Source organism: Pseudophryne corroboree, chromosome 1, assembly GCF_028390025.1.
Source record: "Pseudophryne corroboree isolate aPseCor3 chromosome 1, aPseCor3.hap2, whole genome shotgun sequence".
In the NCBI taxonomy this organism is placed as follows: Eukaryota; Metazoa; Chordata; class Amphibia; order Anura; family Myobatrachidae; genus Pseudophryne; species Pseudophryne corroboree.
The window spans coordinates 298,190,287-298,210,192 of NC_086444.1; the positions used below are offsets into that span (position 1 = coordinate 298,190,287).

Here is a 19,906-nt window from a genome sequence, read left to right on the forward strand (position 1 = left end):
GTGCGTGATCTGTTGTTTAAGATATTTAAAAATGTGTCTATTCAATTTTAAGGTTGGATCTTAGATTCAAATGATTTCTCAAGCAATGTTTTAGTACTGATTTTAGACATGTAATCTCGCAAAATTTAGAGATCGGTCCAAGTGGAGCATTTATTCCTACTCCTTACTGCGCTGAGTATCTGATAATAATTTTGTACACAAAAACGATATTTTCGCAGTTGGGCGATATTGGCCGACTGCGCATACATCTAAGTCACTCTGCGCATGTGCCGCGATGTTCTTGTGACAATGCTCGCAGTGTGGATATATTTGCAAAGTGATTGACAGTAAGGGAACATTTAGGTGGGTAATGGGGTGTGGCATCAAAAACGCAATGGTGACGCAACAGCTTTATGCCGTGTCTGCGTTTCCGTACACAGTAGCAGTGGCTCTGGCATCTCACTCCCTGGGGCCAGGCTTTGTGACTATTGGGATACTTATGAGTTCCGTAATGGAATGATCTGTGAGTGACGCTACATCTTTGTACGCATACGCTTTGACTTGCACAGCCACCGGTGTCGGCAGCATTAGCATATTTTTGCATGTTAGCTTTGTACAAGTTCTCAGCCTGGAATACAGTACATTAGCCTACATCTGAGTCAGGACCATGATTTTATAATCTGCACTATTAATAGGCGCTATAATTCTTAGAGTTATTGTTTTTATATATCATGTTATAAAACTATCTGCTCCATACGCCCAGTAATTGGCTAAACATGTTATTGAATATTTGTAATTGTAACAAAGTATTTTATTGTTCTTCTGCTTTACCTGCCATTACTACACGGCTGTGTTTTATCCACCATTAATGCACACACCCTCCCCTTTGCATACCAGTACTTTGGACCCTCTCCTAGGCTTCCCACTGTTTGGTTTATTGAGTAGTGGCTCCGTACCTAATCAACTGTCTACTGCTGGTCACATACTATAAAAATATATGGGTGATAGATTTACTAAAAATAATCTTTAGTTCCTGCAAGAGACCAAGCACTTCTTCATCACAGTCCAAAAAAGAATCTGCAGAATTCATGCAACAGAAGGCCTAATTCATGTTTGTATGTAATTGCGATTCTCTAGGCACCCACCGGAGCCATTGCAAAGTCATTTGCAAATGTGTGCACATTCATTGCCTATACTAGGAACATCGGGGTAAATGTTGGTCTATGGCTACGCAGACTGGACAACAGCAGTAGCGACGCAGGCGCCATGTTTATGCATGTACGAGATTGCAGCCATCAGCAGATAAACAGTTATAGCACGCCTGCGATTTACCAATCCCGCCCCAAAAACACTCCGTTAACACCTCCAAACAGTCACTTCCTGTAAATCACCTTCGTGCATGCTCATTGTGATTGCAGCAAATGCGTAGTCTGCTGATAATCGTCCATTGCATACAAACATGAATTAGGCCCAGAATCTGCAGCATTAATTGTCTGTTGGTATGTAATATCCAGTTAAAATGATTATACATGTAATCACGGTACAGTAACCTGAAAGTAATGTGTAATATTAAATGCATACCTCCTCACTGATAACTTTGTCATACTCCCGCCTCCAAGACTTTTCCAGTGCTGACCCACAGTTATGGAACTCACTTCCACGCCCAATCAAGCTAGGGCATCAGTGCTTCAAACATTCCCTAAAAGCTCATCTGTTCATTAAAGATTATCAGTCCACCAGCTAAATCCTCCTCTGGCTCACCCAGTGGTGTATATGTCAGGGTGTCAAAGATAGCTGTGCTTCTGTCCTTGCTATCTTCTGCTTATGTGTCATCTTTCCAAAGACATTACCAGAAAGATGGTTTTGCTGGAAGCATGTATGGCTGGCAGTGGAAGCCAGTGCTGGGTACAGGGCAATCCTTGACCCATGGGTCCCTGCATACCTACACCACTAGGTGAGCTGCACATGGGTTCCCTCAGGGTTTAAAGCACCTGTGGACTTTCCATTACTACATCTACTTTCTCACTCCACGGCAGGCCCTTCCCTTGGGCTTGGAAGCTTGCACAAACTCATTTTATCTCCCTTACAACTTCTCTAAGCATGGTTGGAGTGGGGTACAGGGGAAACCACCAGTGGGCCTCACTGCCTGGGGGCCCAGCTCCTCCTGTAGGGATCAGGTTCCACACTGTGCCCTTGAATTGTACATCATACATATGTTACCTTATACTGCACAGAACTACAGTGCTTTGCGGTTATTAATCAAGTACATTATCATGCATGCACTAGCAGTGTTTACTATATATATTTATCAAGGGAACCAATCCATGCAGGTTATTAGGCAAACAAATGTTGTGGTTGGCCACACCCCTTCCAGAGACTGGCCACACCCCTAAGCATGGCCCCTACCACTGCATTTCCCTAATGGGCCCTTCATGCCCCAGTCCGACACTGTCTCTAAGTTACCTATTATTAGGTCCTACGCACATTCCCCAGTTTGCACTGCGCTGCATAATATGGCACCTTATAAATAAATGTTAAATAAAAAGAAACATGGTTGAAAATTAATGGTACTGGAAATAGACTCTTTGAAATATTTTACCATGAAACAATATATGAACAGCTCTATATAGTCTTCTTAATACAGACAATACCCAAGTCTGTATAGAGTTTCCAGTCCCTTGTCATATTAATCAAAAGGGTTTATACTTCCTAATAAGGAGAAAAATGTAGTTTGTAAGAAAAGCTTCTGCCTTTTCTTCCCCTGCAGCGTAAAACTAAAATACACAGACACATTGTAGGTTGCCTGTGCTCATATACCACACAGATATAGTGGCCTTCATTCAGCTGTGGACAGAGTACTTTGTGCATTTGCGGAACTCGTACTGCGCATGTGTGGTAGGGGTCTGCGACATCGGTCGCATTACAGCATCAGACTGTCAGTTTTGACAGTCTGATGCCGTTTGGGGGCGGGGAGGTTACGGCGACGATGGCCTCCGTTTCTCCAAACGGAGGTGTGTTGCCGCCGTTGCAGGGGAGGGACGAGGCCAGGATCTCCATAGGAGGACGGAGATTTCCTGGCCTCTTGGTAGGACTTTCAGCAGCTGGCTTGTGTGACCCCATGGACACAGCTGGCCGATGGTGTAGGAGATGATCCGATACTGCATCCTTGGACACAGTTCGGACCAGTAACACAGCAGAAGGTTTTATGCCTCCTGCTGTATTACCATATTAGAGCTATCACTGATGCTTCCATGTAAGTAGCAGCAACTCCAACCACTTCTGAATAAGGGACAGTGTAGTTTGCTTATGCTCACTTACCACACAGACACAGTGTAGGTTGCATGTGCTCACTTACCACACAGGCACAGTGTAGGTTGCCTATGCTCACTTACCACACAGACATAGGGGGTAATTCCAAGTTGATCGCAGCAGGAAATTTTTTAGCAGTTGGGCAAAACCATGGCCCTCATTCCGAGTTGTTCGCTCGGTATAAATCTTCGCATCGCAGCGATTTTCCGCTTAATGCGCATGCGCAATGTCCGCACTGCGACTGCGCCAAGTAAATTTGCTATGTAGTTAGGAATTTTACTCACGGCTTTTTCATCGTTCTGGCGATCGTAATGTGATTGACAGGAAATGGGTGTTACTGGGCGGAAACAGGCCGTTTTATGGGCGTGTGGGAAAAAACGCTACCGTTTCCGGAAAAAACGCAGGAGTGGCTGTAGAAACGGGGGAGTGTCTGGGCGAACGCAGGGTGTGTTTGTGACGTCAAACCAGGAACGATAAGCACTGAACTGATCGCAGATGCCGAGTAAGTCTGAAGTTACTCTGAAACTGCTACGAGATGTGAAATCGCAATATTGCAAATCTTTCGTTCGCAATTTTAAGAAGCTAAGATTCACTTCCAGTAGGCGGCGGCTTAGCGTGTGCAATACTGCTAAAATCGCCTTGCGAGCGAACAACTCGGAATGAGGGCCCATGTGCACTGCAGGGGGAGCAGATATAACATGTGCAGAGAGAGTTAGATTTGGGTGTGGTGAGTTCAATCTGCAATCTAAATTGCAGTGTAAAAATAAAGCAGCCAGTATTTACCCTGCACAGAAACAAAATAACACACCCAAATCTAACTCTCTCTGCACATGTTATATCTGCTCCCCCTGCAGTGCACATGGTTTTGCCCAACTGCTTAAACATTTCCTGCTGCGATCAACTTGGAATTACCCCCATAGTGTAGGTTGCCTGCGCTCACATACCACACAGTCACAGTGTAGGTTGCCTATGCTCATTTACCACACAGACACAGTGTAGGTTGCCTATGCTCACTTACCACACAGACACAGTGTAGGTTGCATGTGCTCACTTACCACACAGGCACAGTGTAGGTTGCCTATGCTCACTTACCACACAGACATAGTGTAGGTTGCCTGCGCACACATACCACACAGTCACAGTGTAGGTTGCCTATGCATACTTACCACACAGACATAGTGTAGGTTGCCTGCGCTCACATACCACACAGTCACAGTGTAGGTTGCCTATGCTCACTTACCACACAGACACAGTGCAGGTTGCCTGCGCTCACATACCACACAGACATAGTGTAGGTTGCCTGCGCTCACATACCACACAGACACAGTCTAGGTTGCCTGCGCTCACTTACCACACAGACGCAGTGTAGGTTGCCTGCGCTCACATACCACACAGACGCAGTGTAGGTTGCCTGCGCTCACATACCACACAGGCACAGTGTAGGTTGCCTGCGCTCACATACCACACAGGCGCAGTGTAGGTTGCCTATGCTCACTTACCACACAGACGCAGTGTAGGTTGCCTGCGCTCACATACCACACAGTCACAGTGTAGGTTGCCTATGCTCACTTACCACACAGACGCAGTGTAGGTTGCCTGCGCTCACATACCACACAGTCACAGTGTAGGTTGCCTATGCTCACTTACCACACAGACAATAGTGTAGGTTGCCTGCGCTCACATACCACACAGTCACAGTGTAGGTTGCCTATGCTCACTTACCACACAGACATAGTGTAGGTTGCCTGCGCTCACATACCACACAGTCACAGTGTAGGTTGCCTATGCTCACTTACCACACAGACACAGTGCAGGTTGCCTGCGCTCACATACCACACAGACATAGTGTAGGTTGCCTGCGCTCACATACCACACAGACACAGTGTAGGTTGCCTGCGCTCACATACCACACAGACACAGTCTAGGTTGCCTGCGCTCACTTACCACACAGACACAGTGTAGGTTGCCTGCGCTCACATACCACACAGGCACAGTGTAGGTTGCCTATGCTCACTTACCACACAGACGCAGTGTAGGTTGCCTGCGCTCACATACCACACAGACGCACTGTAGGTTGCCTGCGCTCACTTACCACACAGACACAGTGTATAGGTTGCATGTGCTCACTTACCACACAGGCACAGTGTAGGTTGCCTATGCTCACTTACCACACAGACATAGTGTAGGTTGCCTGCGCTCACATACCACACAGACACAGTGTAGGTTGCCTGCGCTCACATACCACACAGACACAGTGTAGGTTGCCTGCGCTCACATACCACACAGACACAGTCTAGGTTGCCTGCGCTCACTTACCACACAGACACAGTGTAGGTTGCCTGCGCTCACATACCACACAGACGCAGTGTAGGTTGCCTGCGCTCACATACCACACAGGCACAGTGTAGGTTGCCTATGCTCACTTACCACACAGACGCAGTGTAGGTTGCCTGCGCTCACATACCACACAGACGCACTGTAGGTTGCCTGCGCTAACTTACCACACAGACACAGTGTAGGTTGCATGTGCTCACTTACCACACAGGCACAGTGTAGGTTGCCTATGCTCACTTACCACACAGACATAGTGTAGGTTGCCTGCGCTCACATACCACACAGGCACAGTGTGGGTTGCCTATGCTCACTTACCACACAGACGCAGTGTAGGTTGCCTGCGCTCACATACCACACAGACGCAGTGTAGGTTGCCTGCGCTCACATACCACACAGACACAGTGCAGGTTGCCTGCGCTCACATACCACACAGACACAGTGTAGGTTGCCTGCGCTCACTTACCACACAGACACAGTGTATAGGTTGCATGTGCTCACTTACCACACAGGCACAGTGTAGGTTGCCTATGCTCACTTACCACACAGACATAGTGTAGGTTGCCTGCGCTCACATACCACACAGACACAGTGTAGGTTGCCTGCGCTCACATACCACACAGACACAGTCTAGGTTGCCTGCGCTCACTTACCACACAGACACAGTGTAGGTTGCCTGCGCTCACATACCACACAGACGCAGTGTAGGTTGCCTGCGCTCACATACCACACAGACGCAGTGTAGGTTGCCTGCGCTCACATACCACACAGACACAGTGCAGGTTGCCTGCGCTCACATACCACACAGACACAGTCTAGGTTGCCTGCGCTCACTTACCACACAGACACAGTGTAGGTTGCCTGCGCTCACATACCACACAGACGCAGTGTAGGTTGCCTGCGCTCACATACCACACAGACACAGTGTAGGTTGCCTGCGCTCACATACCACACAGACACAGTGTAGGTTGCCTGCGCTCACATACCACACAGGCACAGTGTAGGTTGCCTATGCTCACTTACCACACAGACGCAGTGCAGGTTGCCTGTGCTCACATACCACACAGTCACAGTGTAGGTTGCCTGCGCTCACATACCACACAGACATAGTGTGGGTTGCCTGCGCTCACATACCACACAGACATAGTGTGGGTTGCCTGCGCTCACATACCACACAGACACAGTGTAGGTTGCCTGCGCTCACATACCACACAGACACAGTGTAGGTTGCCTGCGCTCACATACCACACAGACACAGTCTAGGTTGCCTGCGCTCACTTACCACACAGACATAGTGTAGGTTGCCTGCGCTCACATACCACACAGACGCAGTGTAGGTTGCCTGCGCTCACATACCACACAGGCACAGTGTAGGTTGCCTATGCTCACTTACCACACAGACGCAGTGTAGGTTGCCTGCGCTCACATACCACACAGACGCACTGTAGGTTGCCTGCGCTCACTTACCACACAGGCACAGTGTAGGTTGCCTATGCTCACTTACCACACAGACACAGTGCAGGTTGCCTGCGCTCACATACCACACAGACATAGTGTAGGTTGCCTGCGCTCACATACCACACAGACACAGTCTAGGTTGCCTGCGCTCACTTACCACACAGACACAGTGTAGGTTGCCTGCGCTCACATACCACACAGACGCAGTGTAGGTTGCCTGCGCTCACATACCACACAGACGCAGTGTAGGTTGCCTGCGCTCACATACCACACAGACACAGTGTAGGTTGCCTGCGCTCACATACCACACAGGCACAGTGTAGGTTGCCTATGCTCACTTACCACACAGACGCAGTGTAGGTTGCCTGCGCTCACATACCACACAGACGCAGTGTAGGTTGCCTGCGCTCACTTACCACACAGACACAGTGTAGGTTGCATGTGCTCACTTACCACACAGACACAGTGTAGGTTGCCTATGCTCACTTACCACACAGACATAGTGTAGGTTGCCTGCGCTCACATACCACACAGTCACAGTGTAGGTTGCCTATGCTCACTTACCACACAGACACAGTGTAGGTTGCCTGCGCTCATATACCACCCAGACACAGTCTAGGTTGCCTGCGCTCACTTACCACACAGACACAGTATAGGTTGCCTGCGCTCACATACCACACAGACGCAGTGTAGGTTGTCTGCGCTCACATACCACACAGACGCAATGTAGGTTGCCTGCGCTCACATACCACACAGACGCAGTGTAGGTTGCTTGCGCTCACATACCACACAGACACAGTGTAGGTTGCCTGTGCTCACATACCACACAGACACAGTGTAAGTTGCCTGCGCTCACATACCACACAGACACAGTGTAGGTTGCCTGTGCTCACATACCACACAGACATAGTGTAGGTTGCCTGTGCTCACATACCACACAGACACAGTGTAGGTTGCCTATGCTCACACACCACACAGATGCAGTGTAGGTTGCCTGCACACACCACACAGACGCAGTGTAGGTTGCCTGCGCTCACATACCACACAGACACAGTGTAGGTTGCCTGCGTTCACATACCACACAGAGACAGTGTAGGTTGCCTATGCTCACACACCACACAGATGCAGTGTAGGTTGCCTGTGCTCACACACCACACGGACACGCAGTGTAGGTTGCCTATGCTCACACACCACACAGATGCAGTGTAGGTTGCCTGTGCTCACACACCACACGGACACGCAGTGTAGGTTGCCTGTGCTCACATACCACACGGACACGCAGTGTAGGTTGCCTGTGCTCACACACCACACGGACACGCAGTGTAGGTTGCCTGTGCTCACACACCACACGGACACGCAGTGTAGGTTGCCTATGCTCACACACCACACAGATGCAGTGTAGGTTGCCTGTGCTCACACACCACACGGACACGCAGTGTAGGTTGCCTGTGCTCACACACCACACGGACACGCAGTGTAGGTTGCCTGTGCTCACACACCACACGGACACGCAGTGAAGGTTGCCTATGCTCACACACCACACAGATGCAGTGTAGGTTGCCTGTGCTCACACACCACACGGACACGCAGTGTAGGTTGCCTGTGCTCACACACCACACGGACACGCAGTGTAGGTTGCCTGTGCTCACATACCACACGGACACGCAGTGTAGGTTGCCTGTGCTCACTTACCACACAGTGTAAATTGTCGGTGCTCGCTTACCTTATATGCACAGTTAACCCTATCACTGCTCAACACCTGAATACATCATTAGCTCTTTAAGTCTCCTTATAATTTGTTACTGCAAATCTTTCTTTTTCCAGGTCTACTCAGGCTCATCTCTAAGACATAATACCACCTGAGCGTCTCTTATCTTATATATTTTTTCTTTTAGCAAGATCTTTGCATGTTTTCTTTGTATATGTTCTTACATTCTCAATCTTAACAGATGCTAGCCTTACTTCAGCATTAAATTAACAGAATAAAATGTAAAATTTTACCAAACTAGAGCCCAAGACATAGAGATAAAGGTACTTCCACCCACTAGCACTTACTCGCTGCACTGTACTGGCTTAGTTCGAGTCGAGCACTTAGGGGGGTAATTAAATTAGCTGTGGGATTGCCCCACTCGTGAATCCCCGAAGTCGGACTGAACCTCACAGCTCCATGTGCTGCAAGTCTGCGTAAGAACAGCAAAATTGGGTTCACGCACTCAAAAGAGAACCATTGATTCCGCACGGGAAAAACTATATTTAATTGAATAGTCTTTGCCCGTGCTACAGAGATTTTTGCTGGGTGAACCCGACAGCTAATTGAATACCCCCTTAGTGGCTGTATTTGTGGCAAGCCACAGAAGACAAATGTACTATTTTATACTAATGAACGCATCAGTATGGCTAATATAAGGATACGTACGACCTGAATTGGGAAGCACACCACTGTTTTTGCATCTGCAGTGTTAGCAGGCTGCACTGTCTCAGCAGTATATGCATCTGTGTCCAATTCTACAGTACATGTGTATGCACGCTCTTTCTGCCCTGTTCTGCCCATCCAGGTACAGGCAGGTGTGTCAGAACCACACAAATCTGAATAGGTGCACACTGTTCTGGGCATGTGCAGTGCAGAATCACACAATATAGTACACTGCCCCTTTCTGTCTCCAACACAATCGTCTTCTCAATGTCATTCATCTCTTAGTTATTGTTATTAGCGCATCCATCATTAGACCTTCCCCTTTAATGCATGCCCAACGTGCATTTATTCAGAGCACAACTGATTATACTTCAGTTACTCCCTGAGTACTAGTGCAACCGCTGAGCAGGCTGAATCAGACACAGCACATTATTTTTACCCTGAACAAGGATACATTGGGTGCAGTAGAATGTCAGACACACGCACAGCATTTTGGGATGTAAATAGAATGCTGTTTTCCACAGTCACAGTAGAGAGTTCTCCGCAGTTGTTCACCCCAGGCCTTCCCTAACCGTAGTGAGACACAGTAGGACACAGAGGTGTACAAATTAGGCACCATGGCACATGATTTGGCCACAGGTGGTTTGTCAATCCCTGACTTATATTGTTTTTAGAAGAGGAAATTAAACAGTGTAGCAACAACATTATATATCTTCTAAAGAGCAAGTAAAGTCACTTTGAAACATTAATATTTAATATGTGTAACTAAATGATATATCTGAAATAACTGATGTCTACAGCTAACAATCTGTATACAGCATACAGTACATTCTATAGAGCAAGCTGTTTATAATTATTTTATTCAATTAATTTAAAGTATAAAACAAGATTAAATACAGACATAACCAAAGAAAATGCCTCATTTAGACTTGGATGTATTTTTGTGGGTCCAGACATACGCACAAAATTGTGGTCTTGCATTTGTAATTTGAATCACATGTATCTCAAGAGACATCCAACTCCATACAACACAACAATACAGTATTTCTGTGTCAGGCATGCAAATACATCAAGTATGCTTACTCCCATCTATAGTGTAAGTTTAGTTATAAGAGCAAAAAGATGTATTAAACCACATTATCTGGAACATTTTCATGCATTTACCACTCTCATAGCATATTCCATTGTTGTCTGTGTGGAGATCATACATAGCATGGCTTAAACTCCAATGGTATCCGGTCTTTAGGTTGACAGTAAAAGGGTTGACAGTCCAGTGTTCAACCACTATTGATCGATGTGGTCAAAAGGTCGGCATGATAATGGTCGACATGTGTTTTTAAAAAAAAAATTCACTTGTATAACTTTTTTACACTTTACTATTCACATGGACTACGATTGGGAATAGTAACCTGTGTCGAGTGCAGCGTTAGCGAAGCGAGGCACCTTGCCCGAAGCATGGCGAGTGAAGCGAGCTATGCGAGGGGACACAGTACACCAACTGGGGGTCTATGTGCTAAAAGTTCAAACTCTATATGTTATGAACAGTATGCTGACAACATATTGCAACTCTAGTGCAGAATCCCGCATCTGTATGTGCTGTAATATGTGCTTTATTCACACTGTGACCCAGCAGAGAACTTGAAAGCAGCAATTATGCAAGTGATCGTGTTATCCACTAGGGGATATAAATTGAATGGATTTTTGGAGAGATAATAGTTCCAGGCATAGGTAACAGTATATCAAAATAATGCCTTTACTTAATTAATTCATGTTAGAGTACTTGAAAAATAATATATATATATATATATATATATATATATATATATATATATATATAATCTCCAAGCTCCGGCACTCTCTGGAAACGACAAGGTTGCTGTACCCGGTGCCTTCCTCACATACAACCCCAGGGCTATGTGTAATATATTCTCCAGCGGCGGCACTCGGGATGAAATAAATGAAGACTCAGACAATAGCTTGTAGGCAACATTTTAGTGCTTCCCAGCACTTTTATCATGGCTTGATAAAAGTGCTGGGAAGCACTGAAATGTTGCCTACAAGCTATTGTCTGAGTCTTCATTTATTTCATTCCAAGTGCCGCCACTGGAGAATATATATGTATATACATACATATATATACACACATGTGCACACACATGTACAAGTCAGAAAGTTCTAACGTGCATCTGCATGTATGTACACAACCATGTGCTCCCCTAATAAGTCTTATTTACAATAATCAGATTCTGTGTACAAAAGTCAATTAAAACAAAAATAAATTGTAATATTAAATTAATAAAAAACTATTTACTATCAATAATAAATAATTTATTGGCAGCCAGGCTAGACGACCAAGTTATAAGCTATGCTACTTGAGAATTTGGCTATATGACAGATATGTGTTTTGGTAAACTTGGATATCCTGATAAACTTTGCTACAAAAAAACAAATTATCACAATTTGAAACATTACGATCCATCTATACAAGGCTTTCCCTGTGCCTAATGCTATAAATACTGAGGGGAGTTTTATCTTGTTAATACTGTAGGAAATGAGGTTGATACCCATTTCAGATACTGTTGGTCTGTAGTCTGTAACATATGTGGGGGTCTTAGGTTTAAAGAATACAGCTATATTGGACTAGATATAGACTAGAATGAAAATGGAATTTCCCTGTCTGCATAACATAATTAAAGACCTGGATCATTTGTGGAGTTAAGAGGATTGTGTAAAAGTTTTTATAATGTTACATGGGGAACCAATAAGGGCCTGGAGCTTTAGAGGACGTCTAAGACTTAATTGCTAACTTTATCTCCTCTTCCGTTCTTCCGTTATATCTGTAGCCTATTAGATTTGTTGGCTGTAGCCCAATCTAGTCTTAAGAGGTCACAACTCTCTAAATATTTTTGGATGACAGAAGAGTTTGCGGACATTGAAGGATTCCCCATATGAATATTGTTTTTTTTTTTAGCAATTGTTTTTTTAAATACTGTAGTAACAGAAACAGCAAATAAGATGCAATGTGTACATGGTTTGTATGAGAGATAAATAGAAGGTTGAGCAAGGAGTCAAAGCACATTAACATCATAAAGTAATTATATAATTGGCAATACATCTTGCGTAAGTTACAATTAGAGTCAATTGAGAAAGTAACAATATATCAAGAAAGAACTATGACTAGAGACCACAGTACAGAACATTACGGAACATGGAGGAAGTTTATAAACAAGTCATAATACCCAAATAAGTAGCGGGCGGCTGAACCCAGAGGATTTTGTGTCATTGTAGGAAATGGGGAGAAGAAGATGGTGGAAGTGAGGTTAGGAAAAGCATATTAGAGGGTACTGATTGTGATTACTTAAAAACTTCTGTTGAATGGTAGATGTGCCTAACTTGAAGGTACTGGAAGAAGACTTTTTTAGTGGAGAGAAAGACTAAAGGGAGGGTCGGAGAATGATCTCAAAGGGCCTAGTTGGGTAGGGAAGAGGATGTGTTGCTTCGTCCAGTGCTGAAATTCTTTGTGGTTGTGCACAGGTTCCCAGTTTGGATTGCTCCATAGTGAAAGGATATAGGGGGCAATTCTGAGTTGATCGCAGCAGGAATTTTGTTAGCAGTTGGGCAAAACCATGTGCACTGCAGGGGAGGCAGATATAACATGTGCAGAGAGGGGTGTAGTATGGTATGCCGGCGGCCGGGCTCCCGGCGACCAGCATACCGGCGCTGGGAGCCCGACCGCCGGCATACCGACAGTGTGGCGAGCGCAAATGAGCCCCTTGCGGGCTCGCTGTGCTCGCCACGTCACAGTACCACAAGTGCTGAACTCGCCACGCTGCGGGCACGGTGGCCACGCTATTTGATTCTCCCTCCCGGGGGTTCGTGGACCCCCACGAGGGAGAATATATGTCGGTATGCCGGGTGTCTGGATTCCGGCACCGGTATACTGTGCGCCGGGATCCCGACATTCGGCATAGTGAAGACCACCCGCAGAGAGAGTTAGATTTGGGTGTGTTGTGTTCAATCTGCAATCTAAATTGCAGCCAGTATTTACCCTGCACAGAAACAAAATAACCCACCCAAATCTAACTCTCTCTGCACATGTTATATCTGCCTCCCCTGCAGTGCACATGGTTTTGCCCCACTGCTAACAAAATTCCTGCTGCGATCAACTCAGAATTACCCCCATAATGCTGTAGGTATGTTTGTGCCACATAGTGACAATGAGAATTTTACTATGAGGACCGCGTTTACCACTCTGTATCAGTTTTAAGGGACAATACATAGAAGGGAGTACAGGGAGTGAAGCTCCATTTCAATAGACATCCATGTTCTATCATGTGGGGGTGAGTGTCGAAGTGTCCATTGCTTCACATGAGATGTCTGGCAATATGTTGTGAGGTTAAGGGTCCAAGCTTGTAAGGGTTATTAGCTTTTGATTTACTCACCACCATTTTTTCTACTTTATTACTATTTTAGTAATATTTTTAGTTAAGCCAATAGTCTCTTATTTTTTCACATTTATTAAATTTCCCCTCCGAGATTCAAAATACACTAATATGTATTTAAACATGGAATTACACACCAAATGTCCTATTAGATCTGTACTAGAAGATGTGTTTGATTTGCATTGGCTAGTGCCCAAATATAATAACTGTTTCAGTACAAATCAGCGGTTAGGAAAATGAGGCACATTAAAGAAAACCAGTTGAGAACCTTAACAGGCAAGCCAAACGTTTTTCACACTGATTAATAATAATAATAATAATAATAATAACAATAATAATATTAATACATGTAGACAGCGACTATCAGACAGGGTGATTCTCCAGAAAGTGAACATAAGTCCTATGCACACACACTTTACATTTTATTTTTCCTTTTAAACTGGTCTGTTAAGAAATTGTTGTTATATGAAAACTTAATTGCTTAGTAGCAATGTCTTACCCTATAACTTAAGACCCACTAAAATCTTGGTATTTTGGAGAAGTATGTAGTTTTAATTTGTGTAACTGTCCTGTACATCGTGGAGAATCGCCCGACAGAGGCTAGTATCCTCACTCTGACTAGTTCTAAAACACGTTGCAGAGTTTCCCAAACTCTGCCATTACACTCTGCCATTACACTCTGCCATTACAGTCTGCCATTACACTCTGCCATTACACTCTGCCATTACACTCTGCCATTACACTCTGCCATTACACTCTGCCATTACACTCTGCCATTACACTCTGCCATTACACTCTGCCATTACACTCTGCCATTACACTCTGCCATTACACTCTGCCATTACACTCTGCCATTACACTCTGCCATTACACTCTGCCATTACACTCTGCCATTACACTCTGCCATTATACTCTGCCATTACACTCTGCCATTACAGTCTGCCATTACACTCTGCCATTACACTCTGCCATTACACTCTGCCATTACACTCTGCCATTACACTCTGCCATTACACTCTGCCATTACAGTCTGCCATTACAGTCTGCCATTACACTCTGCCATTACACTCTGCCATTACACTCTGCCATTACACTCTGCCATTACAGTCTGCCATTACACTCTGCCATTACAGTCTGCCATTACACTCTGCCATTACAGTCTGCCATTACACTCTGCCATTACAGTCCATGGGGATCATTCTGACCTGATCGCACACTGCAATTCTTCGCAGCATCGATCAGGTCAGAACTGGACATGCGCCAGCGCCGCAGTGCGCCGGTGCATGGCTGACAGCCGACGGCTGTCATTGCCTAGCGATCGCCTCTGCCTGATTGACAGGCAGAGGCGGGAGGGGGCGGCACGGCTGCATTTGGCCGCCGTTTTGTGGGCGCAGTCTGGCCAATGCAGGGGGGCGGCCGCAGCGGCTGCAAGACGTCACACGCAGCCGCTGCGACCCGGGCAGCGACAAGTAGCTCCTGGCCAGCACGCAAAAGCTGCACTGGCCGGGAGCTACTCCTGAAGTGCAACAGCATTGCCGCTGTGCGATGCTTTTGCACTTCTGCGACGGGGCAGGGACTGACATACGGGGCGGGCTAGCCCTGTGCTGGGCATCCCCCTGCATGTCTGTGTTCCTGATCATAGCTGTGCTAAATTTAATGAATCACCCCCCATGTTTTAAGGATAGTCCAGAGGGTTAAATCAAATTAACTGAGGTACTAATTAAGTCACCTGTGCTCAAGCATGGATATCCTTAAAACCTGTAATGGCGAGTTTGGGAAACTGACATATTGGGCCTGGTTCAGAGGTGGCTGGAGCGGCTAGTATAAATATATATTTTATGTACACATTTCTACAGTCCTAAACTACATCAGTGTATTAGTTACCAATCCATCACCCTGCAGCCATCTCAGGCTCTACCGGGGCACATAGCAAAGCTCATGATGGCCCTGTGTGTATAACCATACTGCATACCTCCCAACATGACCCTCTCCAGGAGAGACAGAACGCTCTAATTCCCTCTAAATTTATGGTCGCCATCACCTGTGCTGAAACACCTTTCTTATCCATTAACCTGCTCAAAACAGGTGATGGCAATCATACATTAAGAGAAAAGTGCATAAGCAGAGCATTTTGTCCCTCCTGGAGAGGGTCGTGTTGGGAGGTATGATACTGTACGTCTGAACCTCTTCAGTTGGGGATTGGGACAATCTACAGACGGCTATGTGGTGCACTTGAGAAGGGGTGGTGTGGTCACTCTATATGAGGGCATGGCTACATCACATTGGCATGCCATGCCATCTGCATATATGGTGCCGCTAGAAATGAATATATTAAAGAGATGTTCTGTTATGCATTGCATTCATGTTAATTTTACCATATATATCATTATTCCCATGAATATTAAATGGTTCATCTTTTTCTCCACTGCAGTGCTCCAAACCAAAGTTACGGGTTCCGTGTTCTACAATTCATGAGATCAGAAAATGCACCAACCTGGAGATGCCAGACAACGTTAACACATTCGTACTTAAGGTATGTGCCACACAGAAATAGATGAATAACCAGAGTTCAGTACTTGTGGCTGTGACTGTCTGTATATGTAGACACCTGCAATAATTTTCTCCTAGCAAATACGTATACAAATCACATGATCTCATAATACATTTGCTTATGTGATATTGTCATACTGTATTTGCATACCAGACAGACTGATCATGAATATTATTGACTTTTGATGATGTCTCAGTAGTAATGAATCAATGTACTACCATCCATAACAGTATGTAATACTTGAGCAGTTTGTCTTGTCATTATTTAGTCTCAGATCATTGATACATATGGAGCAATTGCTAGAACCCCACCATGAATTGGCGTTATGCACAGTTCCTTATTCAGTTTAATGTTGCACACACAAGATAATATAAAATATTTTAAAGATGTACGCATAATTGGTAACTTTTTCCTTGAAAACAATGTTGGGTTACGTTAAATGTATTTAGTAGGTGCTCATTCAGATCCCTTCTCTATATTTGGTGCAGTAAAACTAGTCCGTGCTTTAAAATGCTGGGATCAAGGCTTCTTATGCCACTACACTACACTGTTGTCAGTGCTTGTTGTAAGCAGATCTCCCATTATGCATTGTGCCAGGATATGAATGTGGATCAGGGGTGATTTATGACATAAAGAGCAATACATTTTCAAAGCACTGTGCATTTGGGATGGTCATTGCGAGATGAACAATGAATAGTTGCAATAAGCCTTGAAATGGCATGTAGCCATGGTAAGGTAACCATCGGTGGTTAATTATTACTCATGCTCAGTGAACTGCAGCTGTTTCCATATGTGCAAAGGAGCTGTGCTGCGGGCACTCCTTTCTGACGTCTGCGGCTAAATGGACGCCATCAGCCTCGGTTTACACCTTCAGTAAGAAGCATGCAATGGTGGCACCCATCAGAAGTCCAACATGCAATGCAAAAATAACCATAATTTTCCGAAGGCCATCCCTACTGAATAAGGTGTAAGAGCGGTATTACCACATATGCAGCTCATATAATCTGAAAGATGTTTTAGTGGTAGTAATATCTTATTTTGTCTCCCTTACATTTTATTCAAGAATCCCTTTCATCCCCAATAATAGCCCTTTTGTGGAGTCTTTTCCCCCAACCGGTGACTTTATTTAGCAAGGGTTTGGTCTCTCGCTGTAGCAGAGGATAGCCTGACTATAAGACAATCAAGTAACTGTATTGTACTAAAATATCCACACAACCACAGAAATTGGCCCAAATTACAGCACGTATTTGGGGGTCAATTGGGGTTTGCAATGTGATTAGTATATCTTTTATATATGAATGTACATATATATTGTTTTATGCAGTAAGGTTTAACACCTTTTTAAATTTTATATGAAGTATCATTTTTGATTTGTCCTCATTAGTGCTGCAATCATTTGTGTTTCTTCTGTCAGACTCGACTATCTGAAGTAGGTCTATTATTTCCTGATTTATTTTTTTACTAATTCTGTTTAAATTTATAACTCACACCCTATTACATTGTGCGAGTTGTATGTTTTATAGGCCCTACACACTGGCCGATTTTTAGAAAGATATGAACGATCTCGTTCATAAATGAACGAGAACTCGTTCATATCTTTCAGTGTGGAGACTCCAGCGATGAACGATGCGCGGCCCCGCGCTCGTTCATCGCTGGTCTCCCGTCGGCTGTGCATGCAGGCCAATATGGACGATCTCGTCCATATTTGCCTGCACTTCAATGCAGCCGCGTGACGGGTTGAGTGAAGAAACTTCGCTCCCCCCGTCACTGCCCCCCCGCCACCGGGTCGCTCGTCGGCCGTATCCGCCGTCGGGCAGCTCGGCGGCGGGTCGGTCAGTGAGTAGGGCCCCTAAAATGGGAAGATATCTGGATGTGAGTTTGCCCCCTGTGTGTAGTGGAAATGCAAGGTACACGTTCTTAAAGCTTATTACGATATTCTGTTGTGTGAGTTCACTCCTTTTCAGAACTCGCACCCTATTACATTTAGCCCTATTTATCTCTGCTCAGAAAAATGACCTTAAGAATTGAAGGTTAAACTGTATATAATTTACAGATATTGTTACCAGATGATTCGTGATTAGACCGCAGGTTCTTAAACTCTGTTCTCATTACCCCAAAAAGTTCACGTTTTCCAGATCATGTCACAGGATTGTAAGTGAAATAATTAGCTCCACTTGTGGATCTTTTAAAATGTGCCAGTGCACAGGTAGCCAACCCTGGTCCTCGAGAGCTACCAACAGTTAATGTTTTCCAGGTCTCCTCACAGAATCACAAGTTAAGTAATTAGCTCCATCTGTGGATCTTTTAAATTGTGTCAGTGAGTAATGAGTACACCTGTGCAGCTGCTAGGTGACCTGGAAAACCTGCACTGTTGGTAGCTTCGAGGACCACGGTTGGATACCAGTATGCCAGTGAGTAATGAGTACACCTGTGCACCTGCTAGGTTATCTGGAAAATGTTTACGTGAGTAATGAGTACACCTGTGCACCTGCTGGGTGATCTGGAAAATATAAAAAAATTAAAAACATTTGATTTCTGGCTTTGGCTGAAGCCACTGTAACATACCTCCCAACATGACCCTCTCCAGGAGGGACCGAATGCTCTGCTCCTGGACTTTCCTCTTAATTTCTGATTGCCATCACCTGCGCTGAAACACCTTTCTTATCCATTAACCCCTGCATGTCCAAACTGCGGCCCTCCAGCTGTTGAGAAACTACACATCCCAGCATGCCCTGACTCAGCTTTAGTATTCTCTGACAGCAAAACTGTGTCAGGGCATGCTGGGATATGTAGTTTCACAACAGCTGGAGGGCCGCAGTTTGGACATGCCTGCATTAACCTGTTCACAACATGTGCCAGCAATCATAAATTAAGAGAAAAGTCTAGAAGCAGAGCATTCTGTCCCTCCTGGAGAGGGTCATGTTGGGAGGTATGCTGTAATGTTAGTAAAAACTGCAAAGCAAATGTACATACCATTTGTATTTGTTCAGTGTAGCAGATTTGCACATTATTTATTTTCCTGATACAGTTTAAGGTAGGGTTTGGCAGTAACAAAAATATCCACAAGATAATATATGGAATTAATCTTTATAGCAATATATATCATACTTGCCTACCTGACCCTCTCCATGAGAGAGAGAATGCTCTGTTCCTGGACTTTCCTGGTAATGTATGATTGCCATCACCTGTGGTGAAGCACCTTTCTTATCAATTACCTAGCTCACCACAGGTGATGGCAATCATACATTACCAGGAAAGTCCAGGAACAGAGCATTTGGGTGGTTTATATTGTTTCTGTGCAGGGTAAATACTGGCTGCTTTATTTTCACACTGTAATTTAGATTTCAGATTGAACACACCCCACCCAAATCTAAAGGCCCATACACACGGTGAGATTCGGGCTATGCCCGATTCTCACTATGC

General features: G+C 45.0%; 1 protein-coding gene across 1 annotated transcript in view; it reads left to right on the forward strand.

Moving 5' to 3' along the window:
* Positions 1-19,906, forward strand: part of SH2B3 (SH2B adaptor protein 3) — a 346,286-nt gene that overhangs the window by 276,841 nt on the left and 49,539 nt on the right. Inside the window, exon 4 of the mRNA XM_063964379.1 lies at positions 16,364-16,465. Within this exon, the coding sequence (XP_063820449.1) occupies positions 16,364-16,465 (102 nt within the window). The remainder of the gene's footprint in view (positions 1-16,363; positions 16,466-19,906) is intronic.